The sequence below is a fragment of the Dipodomys ordii genome, unplaced genomic scaffold (assembly GCF_000151885.1).
Source record: "Dipodomys ordii isolate 6190 unplaced genomic scaffold, Dord_2.0 Scaffold38, whole genome shotgun sequence".
NCBI classification, from domain to species: Eukaryota; Metazoa; Chordata; class Mammalia; order Rodentia; family Heteromyidae; genus Dipodomys; species Dipodomys ordii.
The window spans coordinates 10776787-10797899 of NW_012267254.1; the positions used below are offsets into that span (position 1 = coordinate 10776787).

Sequence of the window (21113 nt, forward strand, 5' to 3'; positions counted from 1 at the left end):
AGTTTCAGATGTAAATAACTTTAAGGAAAATACATTTTTGAACTTAAAGTAGCATATTTAATCAAAGGAAAATGCCATTAGTGCTCTTTTACAGAATATGTATCAAACTAGAAACTTGTTTTATGTACATGTGCATACATATTAGAATAGAAACAACCAAGACTTCATTGAAGAATGGTTTCATTAAAAGTATGTGCTTGCTGATATCAATGAATGATATTTAATGTAATAAAAAATGTTAAATTACCACACACCTTTGTAGAGCTGCTTTCAGTTATCTTCGCTAGCTGCCAAAGGATTACATAGTGAGTACACTGCAGTGCATGAATAACAATCTGTAATAACGAACCAAGAGAATAAAGGTAAATTTTAAGTCACAGGCCTTTACTCTCAAAGCTATATATGAAACACATAAATAAACAAACCTGCTCAGGCATATCTCCATTTTCAATTCCGGTTTTCAAGAGTTTGTAATTACAAGGAAACAAATCCCATTTTGAAAGATCATGAGCACTGCAAAAAAAAAACCCAGCTATGTTAAATAGTAATCATCATAATTTTGAACTTCAGTTTTAACAGAATGTTACCAAAGTAAATACAATAAGCATCTTAACATGCCACTACAAAAAATGACTTTTTTTAAAGATTATTACATTTTTCAGTCACTCTCCAATTCAAAATGACTCTACAAGTACTCTTCTGAAAATCTAAAAAGAAAACCTAGCAAAGAATTTGAAAACATTAGAAACTGCAAAATACACCTACTACAGTTTTAAGAAAGCAGGGGCTGGGAATGTGGCTCTGTGATAGAGTGCTTGCCTAGCATGCATGAAACCCTCTGTTCTACTCCTCAGTACCACATAATCAGAAAAAGCTGCAAGTGGCACTGTGGCTCAAGTGGTAGAGTGCTACCAGCCTTGAGCAGAAGATCAGGGACAGGGCTGGGAAGGTGGCTCAGTGGTAGAGCGCTTGCCTTGCATGCTGAGGTCCTGGGTTCGATTCCTCAGCACCACATAAGCAAAAACAGAAAAAAGCTGGAAGTGGCGCTGTGGCTTAAGTGGTAGAGCACTAGCCTTGAGCTGAAGAGCTGAGGGACAGCGCCCAGGCCCAGAGTTCAGGCCCCACAACTGGACCCCCCAAAAAAAACAACAAAAAAGAAGATCAGGGACAGTGCCTAGACCCTGAGTTCAAGCCCCAGGACTACTGGGGGGAAAAAAAGCAGAACCTAAAAGGTTCAACTTACTTGTGAAAAGCAGTGATCCTCTTCAATGTAGACAACACCTGATATGCATCATCTTCATCAGGTTCTTCACCCTATGAATATCAATTATATATTAAGAACCACCAACGTAAAAAATCCTATAGTAGTAACCTGGTAATAGTACCTTGAGAAATTAATAAAAATAAGCACAAATAATCTTATCATACAATGCCTAGATCTGGCTAAACCATCAGAGGTACAATGTGCCCCCGAAGAGAAAAATGAAACGATATTCTTCTCTTTGGTCTGAGAGGGGACTCAAACTGGAATTTGCTTTCTGGTCATTAGCAGGTGCTCTACCATCTGAGCCATGCCTCAACTCCCCTTTTCTATTAGAAAGACACAAACTATGAAGATATCTACATTTACACAGTAATAAATGTACTATGGCAACAAAAGAAAACATACCAGATTACAAGAAAGCAATCATAAAAGACAACATATAAAGGACAAAACTTAGATAAACTAATCATAGTACTCCTGGAAAAGATTTATCACACCAATCACAAACAAATGGGGTGAAAGCCTCTGAATAATATCTACAAATGCTAGTCTGTATGATGGACATCAATAATTGCTCACATGTTTTTCAATACAGGGTAACTTAAGCATAAAAAAATTCAGTCTTACTACATTTAAAATAAAATTGCTTAAATACTACTATATTTAATCTACTGTATTGAATTCCAGGTCTCTCAAAAAGGGTTTTTAAAGATTAATTTTCCTTCAAATGAATTAAACTTAATTAACAAACCATGGCTTCATACTAAATTAACTTGTCCTAATCACAATCATATTCAGCCAACAATGGAATTATTAAAAATTTTACCCAGAATGTGGAAGCTAATGATTGTGATGTGCACAATCACTAAATTAGTACAGGTTAACAAGCCTAGAATGTGACATAGCAACAGAATGTTAAATAACTTGATAAAACAAAAAAAATGAAAGTTTCAAAATCTATTATTTTTTTCTACATGATTTTTATGCCATGAGTAACAGCAGTTATATGGGAAAAGCTATAATCAATAATTTGAAAACTACAGCTTTTGATTTTTTTTTCTCTTTGGTGTCAGCCCTAGGGCTTGAACTAAGGGTCAGGGCTCTGTCCCTGAGCTTTTTGCTGAAGATTAGCACTCTACCACTTGAGCCACAGCTCCATTTCTGACTTTTGGGTGGTTAATTAAAGAAAAGAGCCTCAAGGACTTTCCTGCCTACTCTGGCTTTGAACCCTGACACTAAGATCTCAGCCTCTTGAGTAGCTACGATTACAAGCATGAGCCATCAGCAAACAGCCACAGCTTTTGATTTTAGTCTCATACATTAAAAGGTACAAAGGAGGGGCTAGGAATGTGGCTCAGTGGTAGAGTGCTTACCTTGCACGTATGAGGCCCTGGGTTCGATTCCTCAGCACCACATAAGCAGAAAAAGCTGGAAGTGGCACTGTGGCTCAAGTGGTAGAGCGCTAGCCTTGAGCTGAAGAACTGAGAGACAGCACCCAGGCCCAGAGCTCAGACCCCATGACCAACAAAAACAAACAAGAAAAAAAAGAGGTACAAAAAAGGGGGGGGTACAAAGGAGGTAAAGCCAGACCCAAAGAAACATAGTCTCCATGTTTTCCCTAATTTGTAGTGATTAGGATATGGCTAAGATAGTCTTAGCAGAGGTTTACAATAGCCCAATAGCTATGTACATATGGCCATATAAAATGATGCTAATCAAAATGATCTCCACGATATGAAAACAACATTTTTAAATGTACTGTTTGTAGTTATTTCTTTCATTTTCTTTTTTTTCCTCCTCTGGTTTATTCCCCATGGACACTCTTTCTGATTTTGGTACCCTTTGTCTTTATAAATTTAACTGACTTGGGGAAGGAAAGGGGAATCACAAAAACAGTGGAACAAAGGGAGAACCAATGCAATATTGATACTCACTAGACATGTTGGAAATGGACTTTACAACTTGAGGGGGAGGGGAATGGGGGAGGGAAGTGAAAGTAAACAAAGGAGGGATAACACTGTTTGAAATGTACTCATTACCTAACTTATGTAACTGTAACCCTTCTGTACATCACCTTTACAATAAAAGTAAATTTAAAAAAAAAGAAAAATTCAACAACAACAAAAAAGGAGCTAGATGCCAATGGCTCACATTTGTAATCCTAGCTACTCAGTGAGATCTCAGGATCACGGTTCAAAGTCAGCCTTGGGAAGAAAAGTTCTCAGGAGATTTATTTAATTAATTTATTTTTACTGTTAGATGAAAGTTTTTAAATCACTTCTTTCATTTTTTTCTTGTTTTCTTTATTGTCAAGGTGATGTACAGCCAGGTTACAGATTCTTATCTCTAATTAACCACTCAAAAACCAGAAGTGGATCTGTGGCACAAGTACTCTAGCCTTAAGCAAAAGAGCTCAGGGACAGCATCCAAGCCCTGAATTCACACTCCACAACTGACAAAAATAAGGTACAAAGGTATTTCCAGAAAAAAAACACAGTAAAAGTACAAGTTGAAGAAGATACAACAGAACCACAGAAAACTCCAAAACCAACATTGGCCATAGTAGCAACTTACTAAGACTACAGCACAGGGAACATGACAATGATGGCTTTTAGTTTTGAACACTGAAGAAACACCAATAAATCTCCTATTTGGTCTCATATTACCCCTACTTTTCTGTTCCATATACACTCTATTCCTGAATAGGCTAAAACCAGGAATCTGTTTAATTCACTTCTTTAAATCAAAGAAAAAAATCCTAGTTTTGCTTCCAACTCTCCAAGTCACAGATTCATACCAATTTTCCATTTTTTGGTCAAGGACTATTAGTACCTTGATGACTCACAGAATAAGAAATCTGAGCATAGTGGGGCACCAGTGGCTTATGCCTATAATCCTAGCTACTCAAGAAGCTAAGATCTGAGGATTGTGTCCTGAGGATCAATTCCCAGGGTCAGTATACACTATACAACACACACACACACACACACACACACACACACACACACACACACACACACACACACACACACACACACACACACACACACACACAGTGAGCATGATTTTAATATCTGCTAGACTACTACCAAGACTAATTAATGGAGGGAAAGGGCCCAACTGTCAAAATACTATAAAATATTACATACCTCTTGTAGAAAATCCTCAAGAAGACGGTTAAATTTATCTGCCAATTCATCAATCAGTTGACTCCTTGAAATATCTACTCGGTTGAAGATTGTGAACTCTTCATTACAGAGTGCTTGGTACGTTTTAGAACATGCTTCCAAAACATCTGTATCAGTGTGCTTCTCTACAATATTTCGAATCTGGCGCAGTAAGGCATCCAAATGCTGGAAAATAAAATACCTTTGAGTTAAAACCAAGGTGTACGGCTAGGGGTATATATAGATGCATTTAGCATGTATAATATGTATAGTATGTATATAGTACATACTTGAGATGTACGTGCAAGACCCACTAAGGTATACACAACAGATGTTAATTGACAGCATCAATAACAGTGAAAGTTTTGAAACATAATAACTTTATGATATAGCACATACATTTTTGCATATTTTGAGTGATGTTAAGTAAACAGACTGATCTGGTCATATTTATTTCCTCAACTTTAATGGGACTACTATTACCTAGGGCTTTGGTCCAAGCATTACATATAGTTTATAATAGTTCCTGTAATATATTGAAAGTGTTCAATGAATATTAGCTAGTTTTGCTTTTATGATTCTTTTACCCAGTTAGCCATGGAAAATCAACATAAATGAGCAGTGACAGAGTCACACAATGTCTAAGAATAAAGCTATGGATACAAAGCAAATGGGAAGTCTTAGCACTATATTCTTAAAATAGATGACTATTAAGATATAGGCTTCCTCTCATGCTACAAAAATATTTTTAAAATACAAACAAATGCTATGAGAGGGTAAATTAAAATTTTTCTTCAATGTTTTTTTTGAGGGGGGGAGTAAGTCATGGAGCTTGAACTCAGGATCTGGGCACTGTTCTTGAACATCTTTTTACTCTAGGCTCGCATTTTACCACTTTGAGCCACAGCTCAACTTCTGGTTCTCTGGTGTTTAATTGGTGATTAGAGTCTCATGGACTTTCCTGCCCAGGCTGGCTTCAAACCCCAATCCTCAGATCTCAGCCAACAGCACCCAGCTTCAAAGTTCTTTTGTACACAAAAAAAATCTTACCTTTTCTAATCTTCCAGTGGTATATATTTCCAAATCAAAATACTGAGGCAACTGCAACAAGTTAGTAACCTTTTCTGCATCTATAGAATACTTTGAAATAGAAGGATCACGAGAAACATGGTTATTGTAAGGAAGCATTTTGAAAAACATCTGTAATTTTTAGTTACACTATGTTACTAACACAAACTTACTTTTGCTAATAACTGAGGAAGAGCTACAGCAAAAAGTTCAGTGATTTTTGTCCTGTCATCCAACTGAGTCTTCTTCTCCTTCGCTGTGAGCACCTAAAGTAACAGGCTTACATTAACATTTATTAAACTTATTAAACATTATTAACTGCCAAGTTTTAGCTAACACAGCCACACAATAAGTAATAAAGTTGTATTTTAAATGCTAGATACAAAAAAGAATTTTCTTCAGAAAAGATCTTGATATGTCACCTAGGTTGGCTTTCAACTCGTATAACATTCTTGCTTCAGGTTCATGAGTACTGAAACTATAGGAATGAATGTACCACACAACCCAAAAATTCCTACTGTAAAACTTTAATCATAGAAGTGACAAACGTGAATATCTTACTTATATAAAAGAAAAAAGAACTAAAACTAAATGAATAGTCCTATAGGAAAAATTGAAATTCAATTAGATTAACCAACTTTACCTCTGAATAGAAGTATTTAAAAACTGTAAATTGTGGTTTTGGAACTGAAACATGAGATTAAGCAGGTTTTCAAGTTAATCTAGGCTATGGGAAATAAAACATGGCTTATAAATTCAAAGTAATTAAGTTGCTACCAGAAATTAGAAATGAAACAGGTTTAAAAAAATAGTAATAGGGGTATAGCTCATTGGCACAGCACTTGCCTAGAAATGGCACAATGCCCTGGTTTCAATATTGGACAATGCAAAAACTAAATAATTTAAAAAGAAACAGAACAAAATATACAGAATGAATCATATACTGTTTCAGTATCACATGATGAAAACTTGGTTCAGGTACACACAAATACATATATTTTGTGTACACTATACCACAATATGAAAAATGCATTCTAAGCCAGGCACTGGTGGTACACCTGTATTCCTAGCTACTAAGGAGGCTGAGATCTAAGGATCACGGTTCAAAGCCAGCCCAAAAAGGAAAGTCTGTGAGACTCTATCTCCAATAAACCACCAGAAAACTGGGAGTGGCGCTGTGGTTCAAGTGGTAGAGTGCTCGCCTTGAGCTGAAGAGCTGAGGGGCAGTGCCCAGGTCCGAGTTCAGGCTCCACGACCAACAACAACATCAAAAATGCATTCTATGCTTGATAACAAAGTTTGAAAGCCAGTGAAATTCTTGGAATACATTATAAATACTGTGCTATGACCGTGGGAAATAGGAATCCCCTCATTTCAATTAATATTTATTTCTACTTTTATATTAGAAAAAAATCAACAAACTAAATCACACACAAAAAAAATCATTCTAAACTGGCCCACTACATTCAGTCTTAAACAGACTGTTAGTGTGTTATCCCTCACAGAGTAACAAAGTACGCTATAGAACTAAAATTTCTCAAATTGTTAAATGCTTTAAGATTTACATCTAACACATGTGTATAATAAAAGTTTATCTGAAGAATAAAAATTAAAAATCATGTTTGTTCCATAATACGAATAGGATTTCTATAAAACATACTGGGAAAAGAAAAATGAAACTTTGAATATTGAAAAAACATTGGCATACCCTTTTTCCTGTCCCTCTTCCCACAGGAGGATGACATTCAGCTGCTTGTCTAATAGTACAAAGCATTATTTCAATCAGCGCACTCTCTTGTCTGTCTGTTAATGCTAAAAAAATTAAATCAGAGTTAATCTATTTTTCTTACCAGTAACTATTACATAATAGTTTCTTCTGCCTATGAATAGAAAGTGACCTAATGTACTACAGAATATTCCATTATTTATCACACAAAAGGTGAGAACAAGTTAAATCTTCCTAAACTCATCAGCAATCTGTGTCTAAAAGTGATCCTAGAGAGAAAACATTAAATTCTGACAGCAATTGTATCTTACTGCAGTATAATATCCACATAAATATACACATATATAAACACAAATATGAGAATAGAGCTGAAGGTAAGGCTCAGATGTAGAGTGCTCCTAGAATATGAGGCCTTGGGTATAATCCCCCGCAGAACACACACACACACACACACACACACACACACATAATCCCCCGCAGAACACACACACACACCAGAACACACACACACACACACACACACACACCTGCTCCTAGACTACATGAGGCCTTGGAGGTAAACCCCAGCAGAACACACACACACACACACACACACACACACACTCCTAGACTACATGAGGCCTTGGAGGTAATCCCCAGCAGAACACACTCACATGCACACATACACACACACACACACACACACACACACACCAAAAAAAAACTAGAGAAAACAAGTAAAATGTATTTTCAAAGTGTCTAGGTAAGACAACTACTACAATTAAATATCCTTAGGTAAGGCTCAGATGTAGAGTGCTCCTAGAATATATGAGACCTTGGGTGTAATCCCCAGCAGAACACACACACACACACACACACACACACACACACACACACACACACCTGCTCCTAGAATACATGAGGCCTTGGAGGTAATCCCCAGCAGAACACACTCACGTGTGCACACACACACAGACACACACACACACACACACACAAACTAGAGAAAACAAGTAAAATGTATTTTCAAAGTGTCTAGGTAAGACAACTACTAAAATTAAATATCCTTACCTTCCTCTCCACTAAGTGGCTCCTCTAGCAATAAGCTATTCATACATTCCCAGTCTTTTAGCAGCTCAGTAGCACAGTCCCACATGCTATCCACAAGATAGGCTGCATGCTCATGTAGCTAAAATTTGAAAAGAATAATATGGTCTTAAACAAATAGTAATTCAAGGGAACATAAGTTTTGGTGGCACCATGTACAAATACTCAAACAGCAATTCAAATGGAAGAAGGAATTGCCTTAATTTGCTATACATAATTCAAGCTTATTAGGCCTCATTGAACATTTTTAAGCTTTTAAAACATTTATACAAAAATTATTTTGGAAAATATAACATGCATACTTACTTATAAAAAGATTATATGCTTATTTAGAAAGCAGTTAGCTTCAGCCAATTCTTAGATATACTATTATTTGACTTTAAATGAATGGAAATAATAATGGTTAATTAAGATATAAAATACATCTTACTGTCAATTTGCTTCAGAAACAAATTATTCTCTTCATTCTGTTAAGCCTAGCAGACCTTATATCTTCCCAACTTAAGGGAGTATAATCATGATTTTTAAAACTTTTAGAAATTGTCTATCAGTGTTTTTCTATTCATGAGTATAGAGGGGATATCCCCATAATTATCAAACTGAATTCAGCAGTATATATAAAGGAATATATACAATTTTAGCATTGAAATGCAAGATGCTGCAATATTCCAATAAAATTATTCAATATAATTTCACTATGTCAGCTGAAAATTATTCCATATTTTGTTACTAAGAAAGTGAGGCTTCAAATGAGTAGGTAACTTAACCAAGGTTACAAAACTAGCAAGAAGGACCAATTGATAATCAGGTTTATCTGATTCCAAAAGTACATAGAATCCTAATATTTGAATATCTTATTACAACTAGTAATTATTCTTTAAAATTTTGGAATGGGGAAGATTTCTGTTCTATTCAAAAGTGACACCAGAGTATTTAACAAGCACTTCATTTTAATAACATCTCAGAAATTATTTGAAATAAAGTATAAATTAAGCAACATAAACTAACCTCACTTTCCAGAAAGAAAAAGACCAATGTCTTAACAAGATTGGCATTTGGACCTTGCCTTCCTCTTCTTTTCATCATCCCATCATCCTCTGGATCTCTACGACTGAAGAGCCTATGAACGAGGAAAAATATTTTAAAATGAAAACTGCATTTGTTATTAAAAAATTAATTCTATTACATATTAAAACATCTAACAAGGTATTAATAGAGAGCTTGGTAGATTAATTACCCAGAATTAAGCCATCAAGTAATTGCTATCATTTTTTTTATTCTAATCTTGATTGTTCATTAAATCCTTTGAAACTGATAAGCTAATTATATAGTATGCCTGCCTTCCGCAAGAATTTACTACATGTAGTTTTGACAAAGCTCAGTATACATTAAGCAACTCAGTTGATAAGGAAAGTCCTCAGATAGCCAGGTGGTGCTATGTCAGTTTTGTTTAATTAAACTCTATACTCTTGACTATTTATTGTTCCTCCACACACATACACACAGTCTCCTTGGAACCATGAACCCAAAGAGTCTACTTGCATTGTTATAAATTATTTTTTGATCTTATATAACTGTTTCCTTTATCAATCAAAGTAATACACTGACTTACCTATAATATTCATGAATAATTATATATATTTTTTATCTTATGACATATTTTTCTCTAAAACTGAACATACCAATACCTTCTGTATAAAATGCTTGCAACATTATCCACACCCAGTGGACTCTTCCTAGAGACAGTGTGACTGTTTTTCCTCAGAAACAAGAGAACTACCACTGGATAACAATAGAAATTTTAATAGAAAATTATAGAGTAGATATTTTGTACCAATAACTCTTTCAAATAAATCCCCACATGGGCATCTAAAAAAAACTAAAACAGAATCTGTGTGGTTCAAATGGTTCTTTGTAAAAGACATGATATAACATTTGTTGAATACTTTCTGTGATCAGATATTCACACCAAAGTTCATATTATCTAATCTGAAATGCTAAATAGCATCATAAAATCGAGGATTTGGGGGATTCTTAGGTCAAACTATATTAAGTACTTGAAATAGACTTTTAAATATTTTCTCAAGTAATGGGAAAATAAGCTTAACACTACATACTATAATATTTGGAAAATGAAGTAGACAATTAAGAAGAGGTAAGTCTAAATATTATGTTAGGTAAATTTAAAATATATCCATTAGGGGATGGAACATAGCTCAGTGGTAGAATGCTTGCTAGTATGGTGAACTCATGTCAGCATTTGTAAAAACCAAGCTAATTCCTTAAAAGACATGATATATTTCCCTTAAAAGATCTAACTTAAGCACAAAAAATATATATCCTTAAAAGGCAGAATATATTTGCCTTTAAAGATCTAACTTAAATCAAACAAACCAGAGAAGAGCAATCTAAACTTTTAAAGGAAAGAGTAAAGTGAAAGTATTCATAAAATGTGTGTATTATCCATGTTCTTTGCCTCACTATTCAAAATAGCCAAGATATGGAAACAGCCAGATACCCCACAATAGATGAGTAGAGGCAAAAATGGCATCTATACACAATGGAATTTTACACAGCCATTAGAAAGAATAAAATAATGTTATTTCCAAGAAAATAGATGGAACTAGAAAAAAATCATGTGAAGTGAGGTAAGCCAGGATAAGGTAAAAACATATATTTTGCTCTCTCTGATATGCACTGGGATATGACAAATGACATAGAATTTTAGATACTCACATACAGTGAGACCAAAAGAGGATAGTCTTAGGAAAGAATCACAAAGGTGCAATGCCTAAGCACCTCTTCATATTTACATAAAATAATATTTATACTGAAATGATCTCCTAAGATATGGAAACAAAAGATTTTTTTTCTTTTGCTTATGATTCTGTATTCATTACTTATATATGTTGTATATCATTGGGAGGGTGGCGGGGAGGTCACAGAACTCGAAGAAAAAGGATAAAAAGTGCAACAGTGGAGCGCATTGGGCATTGATGAAATTCAACTGTACAACTCATGGGTAGAGATGAGAGGGAGGGACTTGGAGAGAATGAGAACACAAGACACAGTACAAATGGAAATGTACTTATTACCTGACTCATGTACATGTAACCCCTCTGTACTTCACCTTTATAATAATAAAAATTTTAAAAAGTTGTGTGTTTAATATTTAGTATATCAAAATAATGTTATGAACATGTACTTTAGAAAATAAGTAACGGGGGGGGGAATAAAAAAAGGAAAGAAAATAAGTAACAAGGGGGATAAAAAAAAAAGAAAGAAAATAAGTAACAGAAATAACAGATTTACTTTTTGTAGAGAAACTCCCCAGCTGCTACTGCTACTGGCCGGTGAGCTGAATAAACCAGATGATAGACATTTTCACAATCTTCTGCAGTAAGAACTTCTTCACTACTCCTAGTAAAAAGTAAGTAGTAATAAGGTTTTTAGCTATATCCCAATTCTAAGAATATACATACAAAAATTCATGCTTTTACATTTTCCCAATTTACCAATTTGGGTTAAAAGAAAATAAATAAACCTAATTTATTATTTTGGGGAAAAGATGTGCTAACAAAAGTGCTGAGAATTTTATTAAGATCAAATATAAATGTAGCACCACATTTAAGAGCGAATACATGAAGTAAATAGGTAAGGGAATAATGTAATATAAATGCTTAAGGGGAAATAAAGACAAAACAAAAACTAATATGAGAGGGGCTGGGAAGGTGGCTCAGTGGTAGAGTGCTTGACTTGCATGCATGAGGCCCTGGGTTCGATTCCTCAGCCCCACATAAGCAGAAAAAAAATGCCGGTAGTGGTGCTGTGGCTCAAGTGGTAGAGCACTAGCCTTGAGATGAAGAGCTGAGGGACAGTGCCCAGGCCCAGAGTTCAGGCCCACGACCGGACCCCCCGCCCTAAAAAAAGCCCAACTAATATGAAATGTAAACTTGCAGCATGAAGAAAGCTTGGAGTTAATAATCATAGACATCATTCTGTATCCATTTCATATGAATATTAGGAAAGATGATCTGGGTGCTGGTGTCTCATGTCTATAATCCTAAGTACTTGGGAGGCAGAAATGGAGAGGATTGTGATTTGAGGCCAGCTTGGGTCAGCAGGTCAAGAGATCCCATCTCAAACAATAGCTGGGTGCAGTGGACTGTCATCCTAGCAATTCAGGAGGCTGAGATGAAGAGGATCATAGTTTCAATGTCAGCCAAAGCAAAACTTTTTAGGCCTCATTTCAAAGGAAAAGGCTGGGTGCTGGTGTATATCCATCATCCCAGCTACAGTATGACATGTAAATGGAAAGACCAACGTTCAGGCTGGCCCAGGCAAAAAGAGACCTTTACAAAATAACCAGAGCTTACTAGAGCTGGGGCTGAAGCATTAACAATGCCTGCCTAACAAGCAAGAAGCCTAGAGTTCAAATGCTAGTACCAGGCCCCCAGAAAGAAAAAAGACAAGTGTGACTACATTAAAATACACCCAGTGCCTAACTAACAGTTAAGAACATTTCATATATCATTCATATAAGTAAATAGTACTGTACTTCGTTTTTGTTATTTGCTCAACAAGACTTTGTACAAGATATCTGGGTGAAGATAAAATCTTCAAAGCATAAAAAAACACAAGTATTTTTCCAAATAAATATTAAGTATCAAAGACATATTTGTAACCATTGGAAAAAATCCTACTGAAGCTTAATGCTAATTTTCCTGATCTTTTTAAACAAAATAACCATAAGAAAATCTTGGTAAATCAAAGTTATTTTTAAAGTAGAGCTCATCAAGCAGTGTAAACTTTGAGTTCTTCCTATGGAATTATATTCAGGATGGTAGCCACTGGCAGCTGTTTTCATCTCAATATTCTTCTATTATGAAATAAATAATCTAGGAATTTACTATTATATATAAATTTACAATCAAAGGACTAACAGCAGACAGTAAAAAATAAGAACATATTTTGGTGCCAGTACTTGGCTTGAACTCAGGGCTCTGCAATCTCACTGGGCTTTTTTGCTCATGGCTGACAGTCTACCACATGAGTCATATCTCCACTTTGGTTTTTGGCTAGTTAATTGAAGATAACTGAGTCTCAGAGTTCTAATGATCCTCAGTTCTCAGCCTCCTGAGTAGCTAGTATTATAGACATAACCACCACACCCAGTCATATTTCAACTTTAATTCAATTAGAGTTTAATGAAACTGGACATAAATGCCTACAATTCCAGCATTCTAAAGAATAATAATGCAAGAGGATTGTGAATTTGAGGCCACCTTAGGCTACATAGTTAGACCCAGTCATAAATAATAAGTAAATCCTACGGGTTCTCAGAAAATGTCAACACATCTAAAATTGCCTTCTTTATAAATACTACACAGTGATATACTTCATACAAGATAATAACCAACCACTTTGTAGGGTTGCTGTATTCAGTTAAATAATATGTATGAAATACTTTTTATTGGCTGTCATCACATACGTTAATTTTTACTTTTAATAAACACTTATTGTTATTAATTATTTTAGAAATTCTATTTTAAAATATACTGTGTTAGCAAATGTGAACATTTTAGGTTTTGATAGACATTGCCAAATTTAGATCAATTTATTTTCCTTTCAACAATGTGTAAGGGACTATTTTTATACAGCCTAAGCAACATGATGTATTACCAAACATTTTTATTTATTCCCAGAGCAAATACGTTAAAAATGGTCTGATTTTAATATACTTGTCTCTGAGAACAAACTCAACTTTTGATATGTTTAATTTTTTCTTTTCAGTCAATGATCTGATCCATAACTTTTGACATTGCTTGTTAGATTTCTATTTCTTTAGTCAATATGCAAAAATTAATGTCTTTGATGCAAAAATTTACTCTAATCTGGCATTTTTGTATATGTATGTCATATAGACATTGAGTTTTTTATGAAGTCAACACACTGAGTTGTTATTTGTTTTTTTTTTCAAGACAAATCTAACCAGGAACTCTAATGTAATATGCAGCACATACTTACTGTAAAACAAGAGTGAGTAATTTTATTGCTTGTACAGCAACATCATATTCCTTGTCAAGAGTCATAGACACAATTCTATCCTATAAACAAAGAGATTCAAATATGTTTTAAAAAGGAAGAAAAATATTTTCAAATTCTAAGCAATTTTAAATATTTAGTACTAACCTTGAACCGACTTGTAAATAGCTCCAGTTTTGAATTAAGCTCTTTATTATAATAAAGCCCTTGTAGTGCAGTAAGACATTTGAGTCTTACCTCACCTTGCTAAAAGAAATGAAGAGAAAACATATTCAAACTCTGTGCATTCCCAACCTGAAAATTTCTAGTTTAAAATCTTAACCAATAACATTTCCTCAGAGATGTCATCTTTGATAGTGCAAAAATATAAATGATTATATACGTATGACGAAATACAAGGTTACTATCTCATACCCCAAATAATTTTTTTGTAAAATTTGTTCATAACAAAACTATTGTGAAAGTTGATAGTAGCATATTTCACAGAGAGCAACATAAAGAAAGAATGTATACATGAAACATGTTCAAAGTTAATGAAAAGGCAACTAAGAATGGTAATTTGAGGGAAAAAATTTAAAATGAAGTTGCAACATGTAATCTAAGGAACATGCTTTATCAAGAGGAGAAAAACGAGGTGCTGAGAATAAGGTTTCAGTGGTAGAGCACTTGCCTAGCATGTGCAAAGCCCTGGCTTTGATCCCTGTCACTGGAAAAAAATGAGGAAAAGTTTAGGTAGCATTCAGATAACAGCCTATAATGGTTCCATTTAGTCCTCTGAAAATGCATCACCAAAACTATCTGCACGATACCAGTATTGAAGCACAAATACTAAGTCAATACTCAGAATAAAGTCAGTGGTCAGAATATTTAAAAAAAAAATCTGGGGGACTTTACATTTTAGATTTCATGTTTTTTAAAAATTTGTTTGTTTTTTTGTTGGTCGTGGGGCCTGAACTCTGGGCCTGCGTGCTGTCCCTCAGCTCTTCAGCTCAACGCTAGCACTCTACCAATTGAGCCATAGCACTACTTCTGGCTTTTTCTGCTTATGAGGTGCTGAGGAATCGAACCCAGGGCATCATGCCTGCGAGTTAAGCACTCTACCACTGAGCCACATTCCCAGCCCAGGTTTCAAGTTTTCATAGAGCAGAGAGAATAAAGGAGAGAGGTTTATACAAGTTGTGGTATAAGGAATGTATGCATTTCATTTATGAATGAAAACTGCACACAGTCATGCCTATGTATAGACAGAGAAGCATGCTATATAGGGCACACTTTACCTTATCATGCATAGTCCAACCAACATATTTTAAATAACTGTCATTAAGAAAGGCATCACTATACATCTTCATCCAAATGCCAATCTCTTCAATGCATATAGCACGGATCTCAGCTATTGCATCCCTAGATGGATGAAGGAAAAATAATATCTAATCAGTTACAGTATGCTACAGGACATATGGTTTATTCAAGATATGCCAAGTACATCTTATCTACTATGGATACACCACAATTTTAAGTATCACTGCAAAATAAGGCATAATTGAAATATGCTATCTAAAGCCAGTAGCTTAAAATCTAGTTGCCAAAGCAGGGCTACCAACATAAATATTTAAAACTAAATATAACTAAACAAAAGCCCCATCCTTGCCTTTTACACTAGACCATAGCCTAGTCTTGGCTCACACCTGTTGGACTTAATGTGTTGTTGAGTAAACAGGTGATACACATTGAGCCCAAATGTATAACAAGTGAAACCAAGTTTAACAGAGTTATTAAATGATTTCAGCATTTGATTTTTTTGGAAACAGAATATCATAAAGTTTCCCACACTGGTCTTGAACATCTGGGCTCAAATGAGCCTGTAGCCCAAGGCTCCTAGTTGCTGAGATTAGAAATGCATATCAATGCATTGCTGTATCTAGCATAGGTAAAGGCTTTAAAATCCATCCTAAGGTACAGATGAATCATTAAAGGCAGAGGAATACCACAATAAAAGGATGTTTTAACAAAACTGCAATAATTCTACTAACAAAACTTCAATAATTCTATTTACAAAAACGATGTTTTGACTTACCTGTATCTATGTACAAACACTCCTTTAAATATTGCATTCATCATATTTTCAATTTCATCTTGATTTTCCTGAAGCTATAAAAAGAACAGATCATTAATTTTCATTAGACAAAGAACAGAAAAAAATCTCACAAAATGCAGATTGCTTCAATATATTGGTGATCACACTTTTTTCCCCAACAGACAAAAATAACCACAAGGAAAGGGTAAAGTTTAGATAGATGAAGTTCCTTAAAATATCTGACAACTTAAAAATTTAGATTGGGAAAGTAATTCTTTTTTTTTTCTTTTTTTGTGTGTGTGGGGGCGGGGAGGGTGGTCAGTGTAGGGCTTGAACTCCAGGACTGGGCAATGTCTCTGAGCTCTTCAGCTCAAGGTGAGTGCTCTACCACTTGAGCCACAACACTAATTCTGATTTTATGGTGGTTAATTGGAGAAGAGTTTCACAGACTTTCCTGCCCGGGGTGGCTTTGAACTATTATCCTCAGATCTCACAGCCTCCTGAATAGCTAAGATTACAGGCATGAGCCACTGGCTCAGGTTAATTCTTTTCTAATGAGCACAAAGTTCCAATATACAGAGAAACTATGGTTTATTATTACATTTATTATGTAATAGTATTAATTACAAAGCATTTATATGTTCATATCAAGAACATGTAACCATTTTTTAATTATTTTGATGTTTATAGTCTAAAAGAGAAGAATCATGTTTTGTGTCTGCTAAATGACCAAAACAGTAAAATAACTATGTAAAAAAAATATAGCTATTTATTGCCAGGCGCTGGTGGCTTATGCCTGTAATTGTAGCTCCTCAGGAGGCTGAGATTTAAGGATCTGGTTCAAAGCCAGCCCAGGCAGGAAAGTCCGTTAGACTCTTATCTCCAATTAACCACCAGAAAACTGGAAATGGTGCTGTGGCTCAAGTGGTAGAGCGCTTGCCTTGAGCTGAAAAGCCCAGGGATGGTGCCTAGGCCCAGAATTCAAGCCCTGTAACCAACCAAAAACAAATATATAGCTATTCACTAAATTCTGTTGAGAAAAGACTGACTTGAAGAAATATTTCAAATTAACAAAAAAATTCATTTACGTGTGTGTGTGTGTGCACGCGCACGCAGGCGCGCGCATGCCAGTCCTGTTTCTTGAACTCAGGAACTACGTGCTGATCTGAGCTCCTTTGCTCAAAGCTGGTATTCTACCCAATTAGCCAGAGCTACACTTCCAACTTTTTGAGGGATAGAGAGGTAGTTTACTGGAGATTAACTATGTTCCTGCCTGGGATGACTTAGAACTGTGAGCCTCAGATCTTAGCTTCCAGTATAACTGGGGTTACAGGAATGAGCCACCAGCACCTGGCTTCTGTTAACTCAAACTATCAATTAAAAGTGCATGTGAACTGGGTGTTGACTAGCTAGCTACTCAGGAGTCTAGAGATCTGAGGACCACATGGTTTGAAACCAGCCAGGGCAGACAAATCTAAGAGATTCTTATCTCCAATCAATCAACAAAAAGCCAGAAGTGGAGGTGTGACTCAAATGAAAGAGTACCAGTCTTTATCAAAAAGGCCAATTCAAAATACTAAACCTAAAAGAAAAAAAATAGGTTACAGAGTATTGTTTCTTTTTTACAATCTAAGGATAAATTAGCTCTTACTCTATGTGCTTTTTGCAAAATGTATCTCTTTTCTCTGCATAAATGTCCTGTACTTCTAAATAATGCTAACATAAGCATGCACTTTTTATATTCATTAATACAGTCAGTTATAGAATGTCCTTCAAAATGTTTAAAATCTTAACTTTTGCAAAGGAATGTTGCTCAATGACAGTGCACTTTCCTCACATATATGAGGCCCTAGTTCTATCCCAAGCACCACACAAAAAATAAAATGAAATGAATTGTAAGAATAAATGAAATAAATTATAAGAAGCTTACATTATTTGAATTATAAGAGGCTTAACTCAAATGTAGAAATACTAATATCATATAATTGTATAAAAATTTGGGGGCTGGGAAGTTGGCTCAGTGGTAGAGCGCTTGCCTTGCATGCCTGAGGCCCTGGGTTCGATTCCTCAGCACCACATAAGCAAAAAGAAAAAAGCCGGAAGTGGCGCTGTGACTCAAGTGGTAGAGCACTAGCCTTGAGCTGAAGAGCTGAGGGACAGTGCCCAGGCCCAGAGTTCAGGCCCCACAACCGGACACCCCCCCCCAAAAAAAATTTCCATGTCAAAGTCCTCTTAATTTTTTCCATATATTCTATGTTAACTGTCTAGGAATAAGGTAATAATTTCAAGAACTAAGACATGCTTTACATTACCAGTAAAATTCATTCATTAAGAGACTGAGGTGTATCAACACGCTAAGTTATATGAAAATGAGTTTCAAGGCTAGGTACTGGTAGCTCACACCTGTAATCCTAACTACTGAGAACTCTGAAACCTAGAGATTATGGTTTGAAGCCACCAGATAGGAAAGTCCATGAGATTCTTATCTCCAAAAAGCCAGAAGTGGGGGGGGGAGGCTGGGAAGGGATGTGAAAGGTAAACAAAGAGGAGGCTGCAATGCTTGATAAGAAATGTACGTATTATCCTGCCCATGTAATTGTAATCCCTCTGTACAGTATGTTCACAAAAAAAAATTAAATTAAAAAAAAAGCCAGAAATGGGGCTGTGGCTCAAGAGGGAAAGCACTAGCCTTGAGCACCAAAGCTCAGTACAGAGCCAAGTCCCTGAGATTCAAGCCCAGCAATGGCATGAGAAAAAAAGAGAGAGGGGGGAGGGAAAGACAGAGGGAGGGAGAGAGTGAGAGAGAGGGAGGAGAGAGGAGAGAGGGAGGGAGAGAAAGAGGGAGAGAGAGGGAAAGAGAGGGAGAAAGGAGAGAGGAAGAGATACTTTACATGAATAAAAATACTTTACATGAATAATACTTTATATGAATAATACTAAGGCTGGGACAACTTTCCAGACTGTCCCAAGTATTTTTACTTAATAAAATGCAATTTCTTAGAATATATAAGAGGTAGTGTTGACAGATATTCAAAAAACTTCAAGTTAGACAAATAAACTACTTGAAATGTACTATTTGAGATTATTTTTTAATTTTCATTGTAATTATTAAGGAGTTGTACAAAGGAGTTACAATTCCATAAGTCAGTAATGAGTACAATGCTTCTTAGACAGTGTCACACCTTCTTCATTTTCCTCCATATTCCCCTTCCTGTTCCTACACATAAGTTGCATAGTTCATTTTTTTACATAATGTACAGTAAATACTATGATTGCATTTGTTCACCCTTTTTAGCTCCATTCCTATGTGCCTCCTTTTGCCCTCCCCTAAACAGACAAAAAAAAAAAGAACAAAACAAGCAACAAATAAAAACATGTTTCCATTTCCTGGAATTTGTTTTGGTTTGAAGTATTTTAGATGTTATGAGGAATTATGCCTTTGGGTTCTTCCTCTAAGTATATCTTCCCTTAGTCTGTTTGTGTGTAAATGCATAGAGCCCTGTATAAATTGTCATGTCCAACTGTATTTTAGATCTAGCTTCCACATCTGAAAGAAAACGTGCTATTTGTCTCTCTGAACTTGTCTTACCCCATTTAACATTTGTTCTGGGTCCATTCCGTTCCCTGCAAACATATTCTTTCTAATGGATGAGAAGTTTTTCATTCTGTATATGTACTGTGTGTCTGACCACTTATCTTTTTTTTGTGGCTATTGTTTTGTGTTTTTTGGGGTTTTTTGGTTAGTCATGGGGCTCGAACTCTGGGCCTGGGCACTGTCCCTGGGCTTTTCAGCTCATGGCAAGCACTCTACCACTTGAGCCACAGCACCACTTCTGGTTTTCTGGTGGTTAATTGGAGATAAGAGTCTCACAGACTTTCCTGCCCGGGCTGGCTTTGAACCGCGATCCTAGGATCTCAGCCTCCTGAGTACCTAGGGTGACAAGCGTGAGCCACCAGTGCCCAGTTCCACTTGCTAGGCTGACTCAGCCTAGCAAGCCACATTTCAAGCCCTTAAAATTAAATTTTTCATGAGACTGTGGCAAAACACATGCTTGTTGCCCATAAGGCCCTAAACCGAATTCCTAGTACCAAAAACAAAAAAGATTTTTTGAATAAAATTATCTGAAGCATTAACAAGTTATAGTTGATGATAAACAAGATACACATTAATAGCCTAAATAGGTTATATAAAAATTTACCTCTTTCCGTTTTTGTAGCAGGAGTTCTAGCCTCTCATTGGCTCGTTTTCCAATCATTTTATTCCGTTCTGCTTCATATTGTCTTTGTGTATTATCCATATTAATGCTAAGATTTAGTGCCACATTCACCAAAGCTGTCATCAGCTTCATAGCTATTTTTAAAAGGGTAAAATGTTGAAATTAGCCTAATAGATGCAAATTTTTACAACTTAAGATCAACTTAAGTGAAATTAAGCAGAGAGGAGCTACTCTGCTTCTAACAGAAAAGAGGAGCTCCAGTGGCACAGTACTTATAAGACAGAAAAAAGTACAGCTGCTACAAATGATGTCAACAACAGATCATACTATATAGAATACTTAGTATGTCAGCAAATTGCCTATGCCAAATACTTTTGTGCATTATCTTACAATCTTCCCAACAGTCCTCACAGGTAAGGGCAGAGGAAATTGAAGGAAATTTGCCCCACATTGTAAGTTCACACCC

At 35.6% G+C, this 21113-nt stretch overlaps 1 protein-coding gene across 1 annotated transcript in view; it reads right to left on the reverse strand.

The window, feature by feature from the left end:
• The window catches only part of Stag2 (stromal antigen 2), a 127625-nt gene that overhangs the window by 32088 nt on the left and 74424 nt on the right, over positions 1 to 21113 (reverse strand). Inside the window, exons 8-22 of the mRNA XM_013018073.1 lie at positions 20630 to 20781; positions 16431 to 16504; positions 15634 to 15757; positions 14504 to 14602; positions 14339 to 14418; positions 11624 to 11731; positions 9320 to 9431; positions 8276 to 8393; positions 7208 to 7311; positions 5673 to 5765; positions 5482 to 5571; positions 4414 to 4617; positions 1244 to 1314; positions 426 to 513; positions 255 to 335 (exon numbers count right to left, since the gene is read on the reverse strand). Coding sequence (XP_012873527.1) covers positions 255 to 335; positions 426 to 513; positions 1244 to 1314; positions 4414 to 4617; positions 5482 to 5571; positions 5673 to 5765; positions 7208 to 7311; positions 8276 to 8393; positions 9320 to 9431; positions 11624 to 11731; positions 14339 to 14418; positions 14504 to 14602; positions 15634 to 15757; positions 16431 to 16504; positions 20630 to 20781 — 1598 coding nt within the window. The remainder of the gene's footprint in view (positions 1 to 254; positions 336 to 425; positions 514 to 1243; positions 1315 to 4413; positions 4618 to 5481; positions 5572 to 5672; positions 5766 to 7207; positions 7312 to 8275; positions 8394 to 9319; positions 9432 to 11623; positions 11732 to 14338; positions 14419 to 14503; positions 14603 to 15633; positions 15758 to 16430; positions 16505 to 20629; positions 20782 to 21113) is intronic.